The 24,050-nt window shown below is 37.8% G+C and overlaps 1 protein-coding gene across 2 annotated transcripts in view; it reads left to right on the forward strand.

Annotated features, from left to right (window-relative positions):
• Window positions 1-362: 362 nt before the first annotated feature.
• Window positions 363-24,050, forward strand: part of TNFRSF19 (TNF receptor superfamily member 19) — a 57,402-nt gene continuing 33,714 nt past the window's right edge. Inside the window, exons 1-4 of one of the 2 annotated variants that reach the window (XM_066313072.1) lie at window positions 363-825; window positions 12,361-12,448; window positions 13,022-13,132; window positions 22,314-22,492. In XM_066313072.1, coding sequence (XP_066169169.1) covers window positions 12,383-12,448; window positions 13,022-13,132; window positions 22,314-22,492 — 356 coding nt within the window. In that variant the 5' untranslated portion in view covers window positions 363-825; window positions 12,361-12,382. Of the gene's footprint in view, window positions 826-5,896; window positions 5,938-12,360; window positions 12,449-13,021; window positions 13,133-22,313; window positions 22,493-24,050 lie in introns of those variants that run through there. The other variant, XM_066313073.1, reaches the window with a different exon arrangement.

The raw sequence follows: 24,050 nt of genomic DNA on the forward strand, positions 1-24,050 counted from the left end.
ACAGCTGCTTAGCAAACCGACCTTCCTATCTGACTTTCAGAACTTCATGGAATATTGTGACTTCCTTTTGCAGGCAAAATTATAAAGCATCTTTTAAAGAAAACTTTATACCTACACTATTCTCCCAGCTCAGGAGCAAACTTAAATGTAGTGAAGGCTTTGAAGTGAGCCCTGGGTTTGTTACAATGGACTAACCTGATTAGAAATCATGCAAACTCTTGCTGCTCTTTAGCTGCATTCCCCCACAGGCTGTATTACAGCTCTCTAACCAGTCCCACAGCATTGAATGATGTCATGGGATCTGCAGCTCAGCGAGATGAAAGGGATAAAGCGGAACCCGCTGGCACTGGGGAAAGCTTCCAACACACAATCCACAACACAGCTTGGGAACTCAAAAGCTACAGATCCAGCCACTCAACCCCAAGCATTTCAGAATCGTGTGCATTCTCCCAGCGCAAGCAAAAGGGGGAAAAGAGCTAGTGCAGAGCACTGAAAGGCAGAATTTGAGTGCGACTACCTGCTGGAAAACGAGCTCTTTTTCCTCGCCAAAGCACTGCCTTTGATGTACGGCAACTGATCACTGATCAGATTACAGGCATTTGGTCTCAGTGCTCGTCTGCCTTTGATCTGCATGGTTAATTTTATTTTCCCGGATTTGGAGTTTCGTCTGGGCTTGTGCTGACATACTTTTTTTTTTTTTTTTTTTTTTTTTTTTTTTTTTTTTTTTTTTTTTTTAAGGAGGTAAAAGCATTTAATACAGAAGCTCCGGCAGTGTGAAATTAAGCTGCAGAAACTCTGGCACTGGAAAACTTCATCAGACAACAGGTACTGAATTTTGGGGTTTTTTTTTCAGTTTTGTGTTGCAAGATTTTAAGAAGTTATGAAGTTCACATAACCAATAATACTACACATGATTGTGTGTACAAAGTTCAAAAGATTGTTTATAATTTATGCAGTGTTTTGTTCTTGGAGAGAATTATATTGAGAACAGACTATCTAAAATAGTAGGTAGAAAACTGAAGCAAGCCCAGCATTTTTCAGTGCTTTGGGGGTACATAAGATTTTAGGTTGCACTGCTCATTCATACAGTCTATAGTTCTGTAAATTTATGTTTGAATTCATGTATTACATGACTCAGGGGAGTACTTATTTTCTAAGGAATAACCAACCATATCTCCTACACACTGTAATACTTGGTTTGCTCTCAGTGCATTTATTAAACTGTGTCTTTTTCAAATAACACTTTTAAGCTTATAGTTCCATACCTAAGCTTATAGTTCCATACCTAAGGAAAAACATCCACTTTCCCAAGTTATTAGAACTAAATTTCTAAACATAACATCCTTATACACAAAAGGAAATGGTTTTATTTTAAGATTGAAGAGATTAAAGTTCAGCTGTACCATATGAAATCTTGAAAATAAAAGTAATCTTTTAACCTGATGATTGAAGTTTCCTCTAAGGCGTTTTAATAAATATATTAAAGAAATCTTAGGTTTGTCTAGAGCCAACAGCAAGATTTACTGAACTCTGTAGGAGTTTTGCTGCATTTTAGTGATGCAATTTCCATTCACAGTGTTTTGAATTCTGTTCCTCGAACTCATATTTAATAAAGGTATTGTGTTGAAGAAATTTTAAGACATCTACTCCAGAAATTCATTAAAAGGAAACAGTTTTTTGAAGGTTTAGGATTATTCACAATTTTACAGTTTTAAAGGGCCAGATCTTTGTGTGAGTTTGGGCCAAATCCATGAGTGTTCTGTGCCTGCATCTGGAGTCAGACTGTTAAAATAAGACTCAAACTTCTTCTGTAGTATTTAAATTTAATTTAGATTTTCAGAAGAACTTAGAACCCATAATTGGGACCAGACTTGCAAACATTCCAGACACTGAGGTCTTTGAAGATCTAGTCTTAATGGTGGCTAGTAATACTGACACATATTCTTAAGTCTAAATTTAAGTGTATATAAACCTTAAATACATTTATTAACAATTTGCAACTAAAAGCCAGCATAAATTACAGCTGTTCAGCATCACTTGAAAACTATTATTTGAGAGGTCTACCAGTCCACAGGACCTTCAAGATGTTCATATTTCAGTATGCACCATAGTGCAACATGGAAACCCAAATTTTAACAGTCTGCATCTGAGTAAGATGAAGTCATCAACACTTCCAGATAAATGTAGTTAGCTTTCATTAGTCGGTCTGCAAATTTTGTTTCTTCTAATTAAAATTATATTTGTATATATAAAACTTCAATTTACTGAATGTCAAGAGATAATATACCAGACATAGATTAACTGGGCCTGTCTTGGTATAATTTAATTTTCTATGCCACCAATTAATTCATATTCTCACTTAACAAGTCAATTATATTATAAGGAAAGTAATTAACACTGTATGAATAATATGTGTATAGCTGTCAAGGAAGAATATCATTTAAGGCATAACCAAAGCAAAATTTAGTATTTCTCCCTAAGTAAAAATGATGTACTGAAACATCCTGAAAAGATGTCTTTATTTATTAATTCTATGCTTCACTGTTGAGCTTCTCTGCCTTTCCAGCCCCCTCTTGATTGTTGCTTGTATTCCAATATGTACATTTATTTTCTGAGGAAAATTGTTTCTAAACTTTACCTCTGCTTGGTATGAAGTAGAAAGGGAAGCAAATTTTCAAAAATAATGCAAGGAGTCTTTTTCCTCAGAGGTTAAAATAGCTATGCAAGTCTCACACAATTAAGCTATCACTACAAGGATCTGACCTATCACACAAATGGGTGAAGTTCCACACAGAAGGAACACTGGTTAATCAGATAGATTACACTGTTGAGTGGGATTTGCATAGATAACTATTTGCATCTTTTGGGCCCTGAAAATGCATTTAAGAAACAAAGTTTTTTTCATTTTGTAAAAAGTCCCCAGGATTTTAGGTGATCTCTTTAGATATTTAAACAAAGATGGGCGTCAACACAATTAAACTGAGAAATATCTCTGCTTGTCTGTAAGTGAGGCTGAAATGAAAGCACACTTGAACACATTCAAGCATGGTGGGAAGAGGGTTTTCAGCATTTTTGTTGTTTTAAATAGCAGTTCTCTGACAGTTTAGCCTGTCATTGATCTGACTTTTAAAGATTAAATAGTAATAATTCTTGGCACTAGTAACTTTGCTTTCACTAAGAGCTGTATAAACATTAATTAATCCTCAGGCTTAAGCCTTCAGAAACAACAAGTTCACAATGCTTTTTCAAGCAAATCTGACTAGGAAACTCACAAGTATATGATTTATTTATTAAAATAGCTTGAGAAAATTCTGATTATAAATAGAGCCATTTCCAAACAGTGTGCCTTAGATAACATCATAAACATATCTTAAGGTTTGTAATAGTTAAGATTATCAAAAGACATTGCACAGTTATACTGACATCAGTTTCCAACAGCTGTCATAACAAGAGTAGATCTATCTCCCAGTTGACTGAGGGAACTGTGTTAGCATTTGAGATATGGAGATAACAACTTCCTATTGCTGTACAATTTCTGCTTCCATATCAGATATGTCATGCAACTTAGTCTTATCAAAGGGGTCAGCTGAATCTGCTTTCCAAATATTTCTTTTTGCTTTCTCTGTTGTAGTGAGAATCTCTGTACTAGTTCTGACAATTCACTTCTTCAATTTCCCGAGAAGAATCATAATTTAAAACAAAATAAACACTGCAATTTTTAACATCTTTCAATGATGCATGGAACAAATTCATGCATTTTACATTCAGAGGAAAGATTTTACATGCTACAACAAGGACTTGAACGTTTAAGTTTCAGTGTTAAAGACAACATGTTGCTCTGAGCTCATTAGCATAGTAACCCACTGTCTGATCAAAGTCTTAATGTTTCTTTATATGGTAATCCTGAGTGTTTAGTCAACACTTCAAGAACTCTGGGATATTTTAATACCTTTGTCTAACTATACTACTCTAAAACAAGTATCTGAAACATACATGATGATTCTACTAAGAAAAACTCGCACAATAATTTCACTGGTGGCTCCAGAAAACAGATAACACACAAAAGATTGTCTGTAAGTAGTGAGGCTGTGTACAATGCTCAGTGCTGTGCAGCAGCTGCTATTCACAACAGATGCACTGCTGTCGCGCCGCAGTATGCCATTCCTCACTGACATTCCAGCCTCTTGCAGAGCTCCTCCTGGCAAGGGTCCTGAAGCAAAGATCTTCTTTGAAGGCCCTTTAGAAGATAATTACATGAAAACCCCTGTACATTCTGAGTTTGTTTGGGTTTTATAATTAAAAACAACTAGGTCTACAGCAATAATTTCTCTCTTTGCATACAACTTGCTGGATTTCAATAAGCACTCCTTGTTTTTAGAGAAGCCCGTGTGGCTGGTGATCTTCAAAATTTTGTCTGTGAGGAGCTCTAAAAATTCTGCTTCTTTGAAAATGCTCTACCTCCCTGTATAAGCATTTGTTCATTTTTTCAGGGCCTAAGTGAATTCCCTGTGTTTCCATACAGTTGTCTAGACTGTAAGTGAATCATTAACCTTTTCATTAGAAGTAAAACTAATGACCCGAAATCCCTGCAGCAGCAGTTCTTTTACCAAGGTCTCCAAGACTGGTTTCACCAATGCTGGAGCATCACTAACTTCAGAAAAGCTCCTAATTTGTGTCACAGTAATTAGCAGTAACATCTAACCTCACAACTGTGGAAAATTTACTGTGCGTGAAGGGTTGGATTTCTCCATTTCTCCATGGATACTGGTATTTGGTAACGACACTGTGTTTACAGCAGGGTAACTTATTATCTGCAGAATGGATAAAATATTTCAGGCTCTGAGCTAGCAGGAAAAAACAAAACAAAAAACCAAAAACAAACAAACAAACAAAAAACCAACAAAACAAAACAAAACCAAGTACCTTGGAAAGGAGGGCTTCAGAAAGAAGAATTTGCAGTGTGTTGTCAGAAGGCCTCCATCATGTTTTTTGGGCAGGAGAAGTGGAAAGGGCTTTGCTGAGTTACAAGGACTCATTGTTCACTCACCTGAAACAGTGGCTAAAGGCCAGTGCCTTTAGAACAGCCCAGCAGCCATAAGCCTGAGCTCCCCCTGAGGGGGATCAGCAATGCCAAGGCTGGAGTCCCAAAGCCAGGCAGTGTCTGGAGGCAGGGGTGGGCACAGGAGTGCCCTGCTATCCTGTCCTTCTGGTAGGAGGAAAGGGACACCAACTCCTCACTTGTGATTCACACTGGCTTTGCACCATTGGTACAAGGCACACACCCCCACTCACACCCTCCCACTGCAGACACATGGCACCATCCACCTGTCCATCCATCTGTCTGTCCATCCATCCATTCATCCACAGACCCATCCATCCAGCCAGCCAGCCATCCATCAGTCCATCCATGCACCAATTCTATCCATCCACCCATCCATCTGCTCATCTGTCCATCCACCCATCTATCCATCTGCCCATCCCTCCATCTGCCCATCCATCTGCCCATCCATCCATCCATCCATCCATCCATCCATCCATCTATCCATCCATCCATCCACCCATGAATCCCTCCACCCATCCATCCATCCATCCACCTGTCCGTCCATCCATCCACCTGTCCATCCATCCATCCATCCATCCATCCATCCATCCATCCCTCCATCCCTCCATCCCTCCATCCATCCCTCCATCCCTCCATCCCTCCATCCCTCCATCCATCCCTCCATCCCTCCATCCCTCCATCCATCCCTCCATCCCTCCATCCCTCCATCCCTCCATCCCTCCATCCCATTGGCTGCGGGCGCTCAGCTGACGGGGCCGGCGGGGGCGGGCGCGGCGTTGCCGTGGTGACGGGGCGGGCGCCGAGGGGCGGCGGCGGCGGCGGTGAGGGGGAGCGCTCCTGGGCCGGCCGGGGCGGCCGCAGCCGTGGAGTGGCAGGTGGGTGCGTGCGGCAGCCGGGCGGGCCGAGCCCCCGCCGCCGAGCGGGGCGGTCCCCGGGGGAGCAGCGGCGGCTCCGGGCACCGCCGCCCCGAGGCCGCCCCGCCTGGCACCGACCCGCGCTCCGGCCCCGGGGCCCGCGGTGCGCGGTGCGCGGCGAGGGAGGGAGGCGATGGTGGCGAGCCCCCGGGAGGCGCAGGCTGCGGCGGCAGGGACGCGGGGCTCCGCCGGGCCCCTTCCTCCCCGCGGCGGCTCCGGCTCCGGCTCCGCCGCCCCGACCGCCCCCGCCGGGAGCGCGGGCACCGAGCCGCGGCTGCTGCCGGGGGCTTCTGCAGGTCCCGACAGCCCGGTGGTGAGCGGCTGCTCCGAGCCCCGGAGTGCGGCGGGCAAAAAGCTCTTGAGAGCTGGGCTTTCATGTTCGCGAGCGCTTCTCGCGTCTGATGCTCAAATAAGCTGCCGTTTGCTTCAAACAATTTTAGAGCTGGAGTTGAAGGAATAGGAACTGCTTTTTCTTTTGGCTGGTAAGAGGTTTAAAAGCCCCAGTTACAGTTCGGTTTGTTGAAAAAGTTTTGATTGTTTGACTTCCTTTCCTGATGGCTGTCCCTATTAAATCTAACCTTGGACCAAAAGCTTTACCTGATGTTCGTGAAAAATCTAAATACTTATTTACCACCTTTATATTTACAACTACTTTAGATGGATGCTTTTATCAAGTTTATGAAGTGGTCCAGTAGCATTTAATATAAGTGGCAAATTGATTCCATCTGTAGGTAGGTTTCTTAACTACTGCAAAATCCCTTTCAAGCACACCTTCACCATCAGGTATAAAGCAAGTTACTTAGGCATGTTACCTGGGAGCTTGTTACCATGAGAGAAAAGGACGGGGTATTTTGGGTGGGGTTTTTTGTTGTTGTTTTTGGTTCGTTGGTTGTTTTTTTTCTGTTTTCTTTTAGACCTAGAAGTAAGCTTCTTTATTAGTTTACTAGTGAGATGCTTAACATGTCAGTTAAGGAGGTAGCAAGTCACTTTCTCTCACTTTCAACAACTTGCAATCCTAATGATTGAGAATGGTGTGAATGAAAGTAACTAATGTCTGTGGTTTTTAAGACATTGCATGCCGTCCAAAACTGCTCAAGGCTGCCTGGATAAACGTAGCATATTGGCATTGCAAGGTGTATTAACTGTATTAACCAGCCTAATGCTTTATAATTCATGATCTCTAAAATCACTTTGGAAAAGAACTATTAGTATATTTTGGTGTAAGTGAGGTCTGGATATAATATTGGCATTCTCAATGTATTGCTTATTCACATATCTGAGTACAAAAGTACAGGTGTATCTTGGCACTGAGCTTTCATCTAGAAAACCAGTGTCTCCTAGAACTTGAGATGATTGAGATGTATTAAACAGAAGGAGCAAGCTTTGCTTTTTTTTTACCACAGTTTTGATGTTGTGTGAGTAGGCTCATCAACTTTGGAGAGAGTGGGAGTTCCTGTGTGAATCACAGGCTCTGATCCTCTAAAAATTAGCTTTCTGTGTAGGAGAAATATTGCCGTGTTGCACCTTTGTTACAATATTTCACTCTAATGTCTAATTAATGATAAGCTGAATATGTTGAAGAACACAAATGATAAACTGCTTTATCACCATTATTCCTGTAAAGACAAGTACTTCAATTAATGTAACTTGAAGCATGTGGTACTCCAAAAGAGCTCAAATATTTCCTGCCTGTGTCATGTGGCCCTGTCATCTTTTCATCTGCCTCGGCCCCTAAAATACATCAAAGTGTTTTTGATCACCAGCAAGGTTCTAACTTTAATCTGCTACCTTTGTCTTTACAAAATTAGAAATAAATCCATAGGTTCCTAATGTCGTACAATTCCATGTATGGCAGTTTCGTAAAGTACGGATCTTTTCAACGTGATATTAAATGTGATGAATGTAGCTGACAATATGGAGGTTTTCCCCCACATTTCTCAGAAAAGCTGGAGCAAATGTGATCAGACAAGACCTCATTTAATTCACAAAGGGGAAGACTACAAGGGTTGTGGGCAGGGTGTAAAGGGAAGGTGTTCTAGACCTGTGAGACAGAAATAACAATGTGCACCACTGTAGTGGAAGTTCTTGTCCCTAACTTGCTCCCTTTCTTTGTCTTTGTCATTGCAGCAGCATAAGTGCTTTCCCTTCTCTTGTTTCTTGCCCCTGGGGCACTGACTCTGCTAAAGCCATCTGCCACTCCTTGTTTTATTGCGTGCAGTTGACAGCTGCGGGTGGGAAGTAGGTGGTTAGAAAAGAGCTAAGACCCTGTTTGTTAGATACCAGAGACCTCTGTTGGCAGTAAGACAAGATGGTTATATTTTCATCCCTCTTTTTACCCAGAACTTCTCAGAGTACTCTGGCAGTGTTACAGAGCATATGAAAAGTGGTCATCAAGTAAAAATATCAAATCAAATATGGGAAATTTTTAAGACCTGGTTGTGAATTAACTGGGAATTCATGACTTCAGGTTAAGTGAATGTGAAGTTGGGACTCTTCACTGTTTCTAAAGTCTCCCTTAGAAGATGGATGATGTTGACTTCAAAGTTTTGATGCGTCCTTGTCTGAGAAACCTGCTAGTCAGCCGTAATTTAGTCGAGCTGCTTTGATTCTTGAGGTGTCTTTTACAGTGGAACTTAAAAGTTTTTGGCAAGAAAAAAGAAATATTTTTCTGGCATGACTTTGAAGTAAAATGATGACTACTATTCAAGAAAGCTGTTAAATGTTAGAGTAGATTTTAGAGGGCAATGGATTCTAGAATCTTAAAAGGCTAGAAGTTCTTACTTCCACAATTCATTTATAACATGTTTCTAATTTATTGTTTGATATTGCCCTCTTTATGCATATGCATAGTAGGCCCCAAATGACCTTAAAATTATGCAACCGCATTTCCTAATGCAAGTTCTCTGGTCTGAGTTCAGTACGTTACCAGCAGTGATTGCTTTTCCCTGAGTATTTTAGGCAAGCATATTACTGTTAACCTAATAAGATGTATTTAGAATGATTTAGTGACCTGAAAAAGCTCTGCCCACAGGTTTCTTTCTTCTAATAAAATTGAGTATAACTGAACTTGGCATTTTAAATATCAGTATCTGGACAAGAGCAAATAGTCTTTAAAGATTTGGAACCTCTGTTTACTCACCCACGTTTTAGAGGCAAAAAAAACTTGTAATAACTTCCTACTTGAAAGCATGAGGTGAGAGCATGCTGGTGTCCAACAGACATCAGTATAATGCCACTTGATATCATGAGAGAAGAAATTTGCCCAATGGCAACCTATTATTAAATGCTGCAGTCTCTGCTTTTTAAGCAGGACTTTTGACCAAACTAGAGATGGAAACAGGAAACATGCAACTGATACGGTTATCTCTCCTTGGGGACTTGTGTCCAACACAATGAGTTATTAATGTGCCAGAACCATTAAGGTGCTTTTCAATTATTTTTATCAAAGTGTCACCATCAAAGAAACATCTTATTTCATTTAGAAATGGTTATTTCTTGTACACTGGCTCATTTCTTTCTCACTTGTTAGTCAGTATGTAGTCTTTGGTATTGTTTTGGTAAGAGTGGTGACAGTGGGGACAATGACGGCATGATAGAGTACCACAGGCATCCCTTCATGTCTGCTGAAGGCATTTAAATGCGTTTTAGTGCTACTGAAGTGCTGTGAAGTTTAAGGTCCATAGGCATGCAAGCTTCTTTTGGAATCTTTGTTGATTATAGAGAACACATTGTACAGAAGGTACTTCATATCCTAGGCCTAAAGCTGTAAGATCTCATGAAACTTGTGATGATTGGTCAAAAAACTGAAACTTAGTTAAGTGTTGGAGAAGTCCTTGATAGTTTGATGCCAGTTATAAAACACTTGGTTTTGAAAATTTACTCTGCGTTATGGAACTCTTGGTGGCTGGACTTGCCAACACTGTTATGAAGACAGTAGATTTTCTTTTAAATAGAGAATATTTCACAGCTGCAGTCAAATTTCACACCTAAGTGAACAAAATGTATTTTGGGACAGGATGGTATACCTTATGCTTTTTATGTTCTAAAAGTATTTGAGGTGCTTGCTACAAGAAGATCATCTTATAACGGGGCAATTCTAAAACTGAAATACAAGGCGTCAGTATGACCAGCAAGATTTTTAATGCCTTTTGTTCTGTACTGGCATTTGATTTTTATTCCAGTTATGACTCCAGAATACTAAAAGATGAAAATATGTAATTAGCTGTGTTTCAGTATTGATTTTGATAAATTGAACGTATTATGTTACGGCTCTGTATTTTAGGTCATTAGGCTTAGTACAGCTCCCCAGGATTTTTTGTACTGAAAATTCTATGTCAAACTTGACACAGAAATATACAAATATTATAATCTTCAGTTTCTTTTTGGTATGTTTCACATCTATTTTCAGAAGCAAAAGTAAATATTGAAACTTAAAATAAAGCTTACTTTTAACCTTAGGAAGAATCCTGGGTTTAAAGATTTAGTAGTATTCTGTAGATGGTCAGAATTAATTTAGAACTGTACTATGATTTCGCTATTTTTTTAATTATTAAGGAATATATATGACTTGCAGTAATCACTTGACATTTAAATCTAAGAAATTCAGTTATATTTGCAACTTTATTTGATTTTATAATATTTTTATAAAAATATTAATTTTTTATTTATTGCACACTTTTGTAAATTTTCAAGTCCTATAGCAATTAGTCAAGCACATGAAGTATTTTTCCAGTAAACAATATTACATGAAATATAAAATTAATGGAGATTTTTCTCCCAAATCCCTCGAATTTCAGTCTAATTTTTTGAATCAATATTTAATCAGTTTATTTAATTTACCTCTTAGAATTTTAGCCTTACTGTCTTGGACTTCTCTGTAGTCAAGCTTGTTTTACAGGGCTGCTTTTATGTAGTGCAGTGTAAAGTTGTTTATTGTATTACGATTCTTAGTTATTTTTAATTTATTCATATATTACTCTTGAATTTCTGTAGCGTTCCAAAGGGAATGAACAGGAAAACTGAACAGGATCAAAACTAAGACTTTCTTGATACTTATTTCAAGGTTACTGAGGTGGAAAGTATCTCAATTTGTCTCTTATCTAATCTGGTTTTACTTAGAAGATATTCAGTTACTTTTTGGCCAGTAGATATGATGTATGGTATGAATATTTACCCAGTTTGCATGTTTCAAAAAATAGATGAGAAATGTTTCTTGAAATCTCCCTTAACAGTATTTTTACTGTCTCTGTCCACTGCTTGCTCTTTGCCATTACTAGAAATTGTTTTGTCTGTTCATACCCATTTTTTTCAGCATTAGAATTGTCAGCTTCAGAACTTTTAAAATTTTTTTACTCTCCTTTTTCATTTTCTAGTTGTTGTACAGTACTTTTTACATGAAGTCGTGTTTTGATCATCCAGAATTATTTCTGAAATTTTTTTGCGTTTAATGTTTCTTGCCTTAATTCTTTTCCCTCAGACTTAAAAAGAAACCCATGTCAAATACTGTATCTGTATGTACTTGTATTCCTTGAGACTATGTCTTCTTTTTTACCCATGTTGACATGTATTTAATCTGATAATTGTCATTGGCCCATAGACCATTACCATCCCTAAGTGAGAAATAACCATTAAAACGTTATCTTGGCTTCCCATGGACTTCTGTCTGACACAGCTCTACCTGCTCTGTTCTTTTTAGGAGACTTTTGCTCTTTTTACACTTCAAAATAGAGCTTATCTTAAAAAAATATCAATAATGACACTGAAGTATAATATCTTCTTATTGTTTGAAATTCATTAACTGGTATATTCATGCAGTAAAATGTGAAATTGTGTGTTAATTATAGTTTATGTTCATTCTGGTTGTATATTTTTGCAAGCATATTATGCTTGCAGTATTTCCATGTTGGAAAGCAGGTTGCATCTTAATGTTTGTCTCTGTTATTTTCCTTTTGTTTTGGGTTCCATCCTTTCATTTGTCAGTCTCTACTCCTAGATGATAGAGACATCATGACATATTTGAAGAAATTTATTTTTGTTTGTTGATCGTGTACTGAGTGTTTAACAAGCAAGAAACAAACATATGTTCGAGATGTTGGATAATTGTTGATAATTGTTGATGTTCTCAACTCTACACTGATTGCCATCTCTTCTTATGAGACTTAAAGCTATAGAAACTTCGTGTTTATTTTCTTGTCTTCAAAAGCCATATGATTTTAAAGCATATGTTTGTTGTTTAGCAGCTTCCAGGAATCCATCTGACAATGTTAATGGCATTTACAGATTGTATTTTGCCATCATAGTGTCACGAAGTACTATGGATATGTGACTTCTGCAATTTAAATGATGTAAATATAATGATTTTTTTTCTATTTGTATTTTTCTAAGGAGAAAGGTTTAATCTCAAGAAATGGATGCTAAAGGATTACAAGGAGATGATAAACTGAAGGTGTTTGTCATTTTACTAACGTGTTTGGTAAGTTAAAGATTAATGTTTTTCCCCATGTCGAAAAAATTGTACTGAAAACAGAATCTGTGTCTTCTGTTTTACACATTGCTGCTAACACTAAAGCCCTTCAAATGCTGCACACAGACAGTTGCTTACACGTTTTATTGATTTGGTTGGGTTTTATTAAGCTTGGTTCACTGGTTCATATAATTTTTGGCTGCTTCTCACACACAATTGCAAAATTTTACCTTGTGAGCCTCTTCAAGGATGAAGGAGTGGTCTAGGACAGAAAATAGAGGTGAGTGTAAGTGCTCTGGGGGTGATACTGCATCACTTCAGAGGTGGCCATCTCTTACTGCAGTGTGCTGTACACATAGTTTGGGTGTTTGGAGCATTCAGTTTATGGACAGAATGTAGCATAGCACACAATTACATTGCCTGTTCAGTGTACTTAACTCTGGCTTGCTGTAGAACTAAGGATAATTAGTAATTCTGAAAGTTATTTTTAAGATCAAAACATGGGTTTATTTCTCAGATTTAATATATTTTGAATTTACTGGGGTGTTTTTTGTTGTTTTGTTGTTGGTTTGGGTTTTTCAGCTAAGTAAGGTAATTTGTGAGACTGGAGACTGCAGAGAGCAAGAATTTAGGGACCAAACTGGAAACTGTGTCCTCTGCAAACAATGTGGGCCTGGAATGGAACTCTCAAAGGTAAGGAAATAATGCTTTCTTTAATTTCCTTTATTTCTGATAATTGCTTTTATGTATGTGATCTAAAATAATGGCTCTCTGTACTTACATGAAAATATTTACTGTTTTGCCATTTGAGCCTTTCGCAGTTTTTCAAGAACCATGTTTTCTGTGTCATTTTATATAAAATGCTCAGTTCAGAAAATGATGATGCCGCTAATAAATGGGCAGTACCATCTGGACGGGCTCTCAAATTATTGTCTTAAAGGTGAGTTTGTGCTACAAAGGAGGGAAGAAACTACAAAGGGGGAAAAGAAGCCCTACAGGTAGTTAAGACTAAATAACCTTACTCTGTAGAAGAGAATGTGAAAAATTTATTTTAAACCAATGATTGGTGCAGACTGCTGATGTGGTGGGGCTTAATTTTTAAAGTGCTGACATTCACAATCAATTCTGGATTTTTGGTGACAATATTTAAATATTTTACATATTACTTTTTGTCTTAACAGAATGGTTTATAATAAAAAGATCATAAGTACATAAATACAGATGAAAATTCAAATGAAAGCTTATATGTTTCCTTAGAACAGGAGGGAGACAGGCAATTACTCTGTTTTCACTAGGTGTGTGGTTGGAGCACTTTAGGAAGCTGGATTCGAGTCAGGCTTAATTTCTTTGTTTTACAAGTCATTAAAAATGCTATAAACCTAATTCTTATCTTTATGCCATGTAAAGTAATCGAAAAAGTTGAGGCCAGAAAAATACATTATAATATTTAGAAAGTACAGAAGAATTCTTATTAGTATTACAGAGAAGGAAATACTATTGTGAATCTTATGTAATTGTATTTTGCTTTTATAACAATTGTATCTCTTCCAAAAGAAAATCCCCATAAAAGTTTTTGAATTACTTGGCTTTTAGGACAGTGGAAATTAATAAATGGAGATGAATGCTGGCTGGAATTCAGTAGGACTAGAAAGTTCACTTGACAAAATTTTCAACAAAATTCTGAGTCTGAATGCAAGTCACAAGGGGGATCTTAGTTGTCTTCAGTGCAGAGAAAGTAGGTGCTGCGTATGAACAGGGATAGAGAACAAGGAAGGAAGGCATAACTGAAAGAAGAAGGAGGCAGGGATTTGTTGGGATTCACTAACTCAGTTACTGGAGGTGAAAGAGACAACAAAATGAGTTACGTGTCTTGGGAGACTGGGTATCTTGAGTGTGTCCTGCCAGAGATGTGGGGATGGTAAGGCAAAAAAGAGTGCAGGGTGGTGTCAGGGAGGGTGAGTAGACCTATCAAGACTCATGCATGTGTAAAACCTTCTCTTCAGTGCCTAGCTCTGAACTCTCATCTTGCCCATTGCTGGAGTGTGACCCTGACACAACTGTGCAGTCAGTCCCACCTGGGAGGTGGGGCCATAAAGAGCACACCCTTTGCATGCAGAGGGGCAAACTCTGTCTTGTAGCTCTACTGATAGTGTAAGAAGGATGGTGAAGGTGGAATGTAGGGTGTTTAGGGGAATTTGAAATCTTTCTTTTGAAAATTTTTTAACATGAACTGTTTCCAAGATTGGTGTGTATGTATGTTCAAATTGCAGGGGGAAAAAGAAGCTTTCAGTTTATGGCTCTGTAGTTCCTACTATGTTCAGCTCTGAAAAAAAGCACAAGTTAGGTATTGTGGCTTGTGTGTGATTTGAACGGATTTGCTGAAATTGAGTGACACATTTTCTCTATCTCTTAACCCCCTGTGATGAGTGTTCAGTGCTTTAACAGAAATATTTAGTTTCACACTTCAGTGGGAATCCCTTTGTGTGTTGGGCAGTATTAGTGAAGCTTTAGTCATACCAGCAATGCTGTTAAAGCAGAGATTTGGGCATGATTTACAACATGGATCTGGTTTAGTTTGGATTTTTTCAGACTGGTCTTAAATTTGAGAACTCAAAGGTTCTAGGGAGTGTTTTAATTTATAAATGCACTTGTAAATATGGCACTTTGTAACAGTGGCCAGTACTATGTGCATTTGTATAGTCAGATAATATACTTACCTAGTTGGCAAATAAAACCCAAAAGCATAAAAACTAAGGCCCTTGGTAATTACACTCAATTTAATAAAGAAACACTAAACTAAACCAGCAAGGTTATAGTTTACAATAGTACACTATTCAAGTTATGGGTTTGCTTTCCTTGTTTTTGTTTACAGTCTGGTAGTCCTGATTCTTAGGACCAGCTTGGTGGTTTTGAAAATATGAATGCTTGATTAATTTTTACCTCTCACAGACAATATTAGACTTTCAAAAAAATTTTTTTTTCTGCGCTAGAAATGAAATATCAGATTTTGATCAAACCTAAATGAGTGGAATTGTAATTTCCTTCATAAATAGAGAAACAATTTTCTATGATTCATAGTGAAGGATGTGAGGCTGTGGCTGTAACTGAAATGTGGTTGAATGTTGTCATGTAGAACTACAGCTTGGAGCAACAAATATGTTAAGTCAAAGGTCAGAATGCAAAGGGAAGAGGCGTTTAATGATACACTTGAAATAATTTGCAGCCCAGGAGAAGTTTTGTTTGCTTGGGGTTTTTTTACATGTGAGAAAGCAATGATATAATAATGCTATTGTTTAATAACAGCTTCTTAACTCTAAATAATGTATCAGTTTTCCTATTAAATATTTAGTGGTCATGTATACAACTAGATATACTGCTGGATATGTGAGCATGATTGTGTGTCTAAGTGTATAGTAAAATAGAATGTTAGTGGTGAGGGTTTTGGTTCAGTTCCCCCTGAGTGTTTTAAGCAATTGACAGAAAGGTTTCTTTTTTATGTTCGTAAGGAAATGCATCAGCCTATATTGTTGAATGCAAAAGCCCAGCTTTTCTGTCTTGTGTATGCGAAATTACTTTATCTCAGTTACAATTTAAATATGTAGTTTTCTTTCTTGTCATGACTGACTTTACAGAAATATAGGGCAAAAACCCAGCTGTACAGAGTGCGTGTGTGTGTGTACACTCATTTTTACAACTATTATTTACAACTTCAGTAAGCTATATTTATATCTTTGTTGCTATACTATATGAGTATTTCACCTTTTAAATTAGGAAAATGCTGTTGCCCTTTCTCAAATATACATGAGACACTAACATAAATCAACTTGCTCATGGTAATGCAAGATTTTTTTTGGTAGAACGGAGTAGACAGAGGCCATAGAATGAAACGGAGGCTTTCTCTTCACAAGGCACCACAAGATAAAGGGTGATGGGCACAAATTGTACCTGGAGAATTTCTTTTTTTTCAGTGAGAACATTCATTCACTGAAACAATCTCCCTCAAGTCCCCGTCACTGGGATCTTATAGGATGCAATGGTACAGGGTTCTAGGTCATCTCAGATCAGCTCAGATCCCTGACCCATGGAAGTTCAAATCAGATGTTCTTTCAAAATTCCTTCTAACCTAGCTGTTCTGTGATTCAGTGGTGAGTGTTTTAATTTTGGTTGCAAACCAGTGCTCAGTCTATTGGATTGACCTTCCTGCATAGCAACTTCAGACACCCTTGATAGCATGAAACAAAACAAAAACAGCAAAAAACCCAGCCTTATTTCAAGTAACTAATTCTGAATCTAAACTATTCTTTTCAGCTTTTGCTGTCGCAATTTAATGGAGTTCTCTTTTTCCAAAATGTTTTTGAAGTAACTTTTTCTTTCTTAAAGTAAGAAGGAAGTATTACTGCCTTCAACTTTTCCTTTCTGATTGCCTCTATGCTGTTCTAGCCACAATGCTGCAATGTTACATTAGCTTAGAACTAAAATCCATTGATCACTTATGTTAATTATATTTTTAGTAAGTACTTTTTACATATTGCCCTCAGAAGAAAGGAAGCTTTGTTATTGTATCAATAGAATTGATGGGGAAGAGAGTGAAAGCTGCTTCTCATGTTATTTGCTTCTATTTGTTAATTTAAAAAAAAAATCTCTGTATAGCCTTTTCTTCTCATAAACATATGTCTTTGGTAATGTTTGTGAAGCCTTTGAATCACTGAATTAGCTTAGTTTTCAGTGTGTGCAACCTTTGTTTCAGGTTGGGGTCTTTGTTTGGGGTTTTTTGTTAGGTTTTTTGTTTTGTTGGGTTTTTTTTTCTTTTTTTGTTAAGCAGTGCTTTCTTCTGGGGTGGGAGACTGAAATGGTCGTGTTGATTCAGAAGGAAGTGTTTTCTTCATGTGGCTCAGCATTACTGCATTTCTCATTCATTTAATAGATAGCAAAGCATCGCGTAGTTAAGCACAAATCATTCAATATCTTTCATTTGCTAAGTGGCTTCAGTTTGCCAGTGCCTGAATGGTCATTGGTTTGGCTTGATAGTAACAGCCTTTCATCCTATCTTATATATGTTTCTGAAATAAATCAAACCTTATATATTATTGAAATTTATACAAATCACAATTAACGCAGGAAAAAAATTACACAGTTTACGTTTCAGCCTTTTTCTTAAAAATGTTCAAGTATCGAAATCAAATCCTTTCGAATCCTTTCACCATCATTTTTTTAAAGTTATCAGCTGAGCCAGTACACTGAGGAGAGTATGTGACAAGGAAAGAATAGAAACCAAGAGGTGGAAGGGATAGTGCCTGCAGCCAGCACTGCCATCAAGCAAGCTGTGATAAATACTGTCACTGAGAGGGAGCTGCTGCACCGAGAGCTGGTGGGACAGAGGCAGCTTGATGGTTGCTGAGGGGGGGCTGTGTATCACAGCTTGCTTCCTTGTACCAGGTATATGATGAAGAAAGGGGAGACCTGCATGTTGTCTCAGGAAAAGGAATTGTGAATTAAACAGGCAGGTACTGTTTGAAGCTACTCCAGATGCGACAGTCCTCAGACAGAGCATCAAAGTGCTGCCGCTGACATGTCACAGTGAAGCCACCGGGAGCAGCTGCTGCCGTGTTCAGCAGTCACTCTTCACTTTTCAAAGCAAGAGAGCTGCTCGTGAGGAAGCCTGCCAGATCTCAGCTCGGGAGAGGCCAACATGTGGTTCTGGAAACTGGAGCAGCTGCATGTAGGCATGTCAAATCATCTTCACTGAGAATGAAGCTTTTCTGACCCTAAGCTGTACACTGTGACCCAGCAGCTAAGTCTGATGTTTGCAGCATGCTGTTGCAGCCTGTCCTGCTCAGAGACCTCTGGTGATAGATTCACTTCATTATCGGATTCTAGATGTGGCCGACCCAGAGTCTGAGGTACTTTAGGAAGCTAAAACTGTGTGCTGTTTAACAAGGCCATGCACTCAAAGATATTAGGAAAAACTTTGTTTCCCAGCAGCAGTGTAGTGCTGCAACCTATTACATGACCTGACACAAATTAAAAGTGTCTTGATGCCTGGAAGACTTTTTCTTGAGAATACCCAAGTATTCTTATAATCATCATGGCATGAGTGGGACTGCTCTGGCTGTGTTTTCTTGGGACTTACATAGGTTGTGGATAATCAGTGGAACTAGAAACAATCCTCGAATGTACTTGCAGATTATGATCTTAATGATGCCTAAAAGCATCTTTAAAATGAAATTTGAGGTTATTTTAATTGAAATAATGTTTAAAATCTAATTTACTGTTCAATTACTGTCTGTGTTGGATTCATCTTTTAGGGAAAAACCATACCACTTAACTCCAGTATCCTTTATAGTCTGCTCGACTTATGGTTGTTCTGTCTGGATCAGTGTTTAGGTAGTACATAGTGAAAGAAAATTTCAACAGTGGCCTGGTAATTCTTGAAAAGGTGTCTGCATTATTCTGTGCTTTTAATTTTTTTAGCTAGAAACAAAATTATGAGTTTGGTTAATTAGTTTGTTACAGACTCCTAGGCAGCCTTGACCCCACTGAATACCTCAGTGAAACACTTCTGAGCAGTTGTTCTGGAGATACGAAATGACACATCACTGTGATAGTGAAAGCTGTATAGATAGCAAGAAAATTGAGGTGCATTTTAATTTTGAAGATTTTTTGTAATTAGCTTGAATTCAGTTTTCTAGAGAAGTGTTCCAGGTTTTATGGCTTGTACTGTGTATCTTTTGAGGGAGAAATTTTTCATTAATTGAAAAGGGAAAGTGAAAAAGGAGGGATGTGCTAAGTGTTCTTCACAGAAAGCTGCTAAACAGCAAAAATAAAGACAGCATATATTTGTGCTGGGGTTTTTTTCTGGCACAAAAATAAAAAATGTTTTTTTGAAATTGATATTACAAATTTTATTTCTCTTTTCTGCAGTCCTAAGATCAAATGCCACAGGAGATGAGCTCTCTTTTAAAGTTAAGAGTGGGAGGATGGAAAGGGTGAGGGGGAGTTGGGAACTCTTCAGATCTCATCAGCTATATGACTTGACAGCTTTGTAAATAGAACACAGAAAACTGGTGCACATCAGTTTTGCACATGTGCTGATAAAAGATGAACCATCAATTGTTTGTATCTTTGCTGGACTGCTAAATTATAAAGTCCAAGATTTCAAAGGGTTTGAATCCATCATCTAAATCATATCCTTCAGTTTGGGGAATGTGGTTAATTATGGGTACAGATCTGTTTGAAGTTCTGCCTGGTTTACAAGCTTAAATATTTATTTGCACCTGCCAGGCAGTTGACTACCTCAAATATTATGTGAACATAAAAAGCACATACATAAAGTTTCATTTGTTATGAATTGTTATCTGCAGAATTCCTGGCAAGGACTTAGAAGCCATCTTTGAAAAGATGGGAGACTGTAAATTCCTTGGGCAGAAGATTTCTTTATATTTCATCCACCATTTTTATAGCTTTAAAGTAAACCATTCCGAGAGGCAGAGGATCATTAGGATGTGTCCATACATCCAGCTATGTAGCAAAGCAGATCTGATCTAGAAACAATTTACTCAGCTTCAGTAGTTTGGGCCAGTGAGTGAAAGCAGTTAATTCTAACTTCTATTTCCTGTTTGTGTTTTGATCCAAAGCTTCAAAGGTAGTCTGGAAAGGAAAACTTAATTATAAGTTAATTCAAGCCTTGTATTTGAAAGTTTGATAGGACTTGGGAGGGACTGATTCCAAGTGATTTATCAAAAGATCTGAATATATATGGTTTAACTGAGTTGTATAATATATTCCATAACACTACTATTTGGATAAGTTAACTAGAAAGAGTAGGTATTTAGAAAGAATGTGTTAAAGATTTATGATATTCAGTGAAAAACTTTATTTAGACTTAGGGAGAGCAAAACCTAACACAAGTTAGTCTGGTTCCAGTCTCTGGTGGTAATCATGTAGCTTTGTATACAGTCTTCCAATTAATTAAATTAAATGGAGTGTAAGAATTAACACAGAAAGATACAGCTACAACTGACATGGCTTTAGCATTGATTGCTAGTTGAAACTTGTCAATTTGAAATAAAATGGTATAAAGTGTTCTACATCTGAAGTAAGTAAAAAAAGAAAATAAGTATTTTTATATTTTTTAAAACTTTTTGCCTACCAGCAATGGTCCCAGTATATCACAGGAGGAGCGTGCTCTACAGTGCATGAAACTGTAAGATGTTTTTTGTTGTTGTTACTAACTGCAATGTTTTGCCTTTCTGCTCCTTGATGTGAGAAATACTCAGTAGTAATAAGCTATATTTCAGCTAAAAGAAAGCAAAACAAAAACTAAAGATTATAGTTCCAAGTTGATAGATCTAGAGACAGAAGAAGACGACTGTATTTAGTGTCTTTTTGTAGTTGTTTTCATAAATTGACCATCTTCTGCATACTTGAGGGCTTGTTCTTCAGAGGAGAGTAAATTTTATTCTTAACATAAAGGAAAACTAAAAATTCTTAGAATGTCCTATAAAATGCATCTGAAGTTATTTATTGTTACTTTAGCATTTCAGGTTAGAGGCCCTATAAAATTCATATTGGCCAGCTTGATCACAGAGCTTGTCCTATAGATGCCTTCACAGCACAAAGCCTTGGAGAATACAAGTGTGTTGAATCTTGAAGGATCTGTGTGTTTGTTAATTTTAAAAGCTTTTTATTGCAGCAGATTTGGTTAGGTTGGTGACTTTGGGAAAAGCTGTTTATATGCATCAAATAAATGCATCATGCATGTTTATATGCATCAAATTGGTGGGAACCTCTGAAATTGCTCTGGTTGAAGATTTCCTGCAGCATTCCCACTAGGAAGATGCCCTGTTCTTCCACTGAAAATACATACTGGAGAGCAAGCTGCCATATTGTGCCTTTCTTAATAAGATCTTTCTGGCAATTTGTTGTATTCCCCTTGCAGTTTTGTGGTGTAATGCATCAAATTGAACTTTAAAGTACTGAACAAAATTGGGAGGATATTTGGATGATAAGAGGGAATAGCAGCTCCTCGTAACTTGATGACTCCTAAGAAGTTGATTGATAGTTCTTGGTAATCAGTTTATAGGATGCACTCCCCAAACTATTACATATGGCTTAGTGTTTATCTTTGCAGCTTGTCCATTGTATTAGGCGTCTGTCCTTTTGCAAATGAAGGGAAATAATGTCTTTAAACTGCCAAATTTGGCAGAAATAACAACCCATAACAATATTGCTTGTACAATAAAATACTGTGCCTCCCTGTGATCTGCAGATCTGTTAAAGTTTTCCACCAGTTTGAGAACTGTTAGAGCTGTAGTGGGTTGAGGTTTTGAGATTCTTAGTGGCTAAGCAACATTTCATGCCTAGCTGATGGTCATTAACCAGCTCTGGTTTATTTGGTAACAGAAGTCCTAAGCTTTTGAAGATCAGTGCACTCTCTTTGGCAATTAACTTTGTTCACCTTAGCTCTGAACCTTAATATCAAAGTGCTTCTTTGCTGTTTTTGTAACTGAGTAAGTGCCTTTATACTTCACTTGTCCCAGTTTCTTGCTTTCACATGACTGACCTAATTAAAAAACAGACAGCTCAATAATTCTACCATAAGCTAGTAATAATGAAACTGTGGGAGTCCTTGAAGCCCTTTATCATTCAAATACACAGCAGTTTCATGAATAAAGTGGATGACTAAGTATTACTTATAGAAGTAAGGGAGATTATTAGCAGTGGAAGACACATTTGAACTTGCTGAAAGGACGGCTTTTGTCTCAAGAAAGACCTACCCTCAGTAATAATTACACTAGGTCTTCATTTTACCCCAGCATTCTCGTTCACGCTTTCAGTGACTGAATAGCTTGCTATTGCTTGTTAATCCCTACAGGAATGCGGCTTTGGATATGGGGAGGATGCACAGTGCATGACATGCAGGCCAAACAGATTCAAGGAAGACTGGGGCTTTCAGAAGTGCAAACCTTGTCTGGACTGTGCATTGGTTAACCGGTTTCAGAAGGCCAACTGTTCTGCCACCAGCAATGCACTGTGTGGGGACTGTTTACCAGGGTAAGACCATTTCTGAAGATGAGACTTGAACAAATTCTAACCTAATTTACATTAAAATGCTTGTTCATGTTTTCTGGGTTAATGTCGGTACCCTTGGTGGACGTATGAAGGCCCTATGTTCTAATCTTGGCCTTACTGTGTTATCTAAACGCATAATTTCTGAATTGCTGTAGTAATTACTTACAAAAATGGTTTTATAATTACTCACCTGGTCTGTGAGAGTATTGTCTGTACAGCATCTGGGCAAAATACCTCAAACAGTGTTCCTGGTGACATAGTTCATTGTTATAGAGAATTAAACATTTGGAAACATACACAGCTACCTTCTTCGAAAATGTTCAAATGTTCAAATTATTTGCTTGGATTCTTTTTTTCTCCTTAGGTCAATGCCTAATAATTCTCATGCACATATATTCTTAGATCAAATGCAGTGGCTGTGGTTTACTGTCTGAAATTTCCTTCACCTTTCTTTTCTTCAAAATTCATAAAGCATGATCCTAGCTGAAAATCATAAATTATCTGAAATAATTTTTTGCTGAAACTGCTGTTATAAATCAAGATCTGAGCTTAGTTTTTTGTCTTGTCGTCCCAAAACTCTGTTGCAAATTTTCTGTTTGCAGTATTAAATCTTAAGATCTCTAAAAGGCTGTTCTTTACACAAGTTCCAATATTATAAACACCTTCTGTGAATTTGTAAAAAGACATTTTTGTTGCTTTTTTGAATTGGTAAATTAACTGATAGGAGTAGTGTGTGAGAACTGATTTGCAACTGTAGCAGCCTTTGTATTTTCAGAGTATATATTTCAGGCATACCTAAAAGTTCATATATTTGTTTAGTATCTATATTTCAGTGGGTTTACTTTTTTTTTCTTTTTTTCATACCAACTGTCAAATACCTGAACACTGTTGAAGCTTCTGCCATTATTCCTTCTCAAGCCAGAGGTGAAACCTCTTCACTTAAAAGCACTTAGTAAAGGTTTGGTAACTAATTTTAACTTAAGTCACTGTATTTAGAAGGTGCAGCCTCAGGCATTGTAGATGTTACTCACAACCACTTTTGATACTGCTTGCAGCCACATGGTGAATTGATTTGTGCTTTTATGGCATATTAATATATATGTATTGTAGGGCTTACTTGGCTGTCCCCAGGGAGAAAATTTTCTTCTTCTGTAAACAATATAAGCTGAATTTTGGAAGATGAGAAAAGAATAAAAAAGAAGCCACTTTGGGAGAAGAATTAAGGGCTAAGCTAAACTGGAGGACCTGAGAATACTTCTCAGTATTCTAGTCTAGAATGCATCCTAGATAGGTGTGTTGGATTTTAAAGCCAGAGCTGCCTCCACAACCTGAGTTTTCTGTTAGTTGGAAACAGGAGGAGGGAGGGAGTCATGGCCATGGCAAAGGTAGTCACAGGACATCTGTTCTGGATGTTTTGTGTAACACAACTTTAGCACACACCACCACTCATACCTGTCCTTGTGTTTAGATGCTGCCCAAACAAATGGAGGATACAACCAGCCTAAGCAAATAGTGTAGCTGATGTTTTACCTCTCAGCAG

The sequence above is a fragment of the Sylvia atricapilla genome, chromosome 2, assembly GCF_009819655.1.
Source record: "Sylvia atricapilla isolate bSylAtr1 chromosome 2, bSylAtr1.pri, whole genome shotgun sequence".
NCBI classification, from domain to species: Eukaryota; Metazoa; Chordata; class Aves; order Passeriformes; family Sylviidae; genus Sylvia; species Sylvia atricapilla.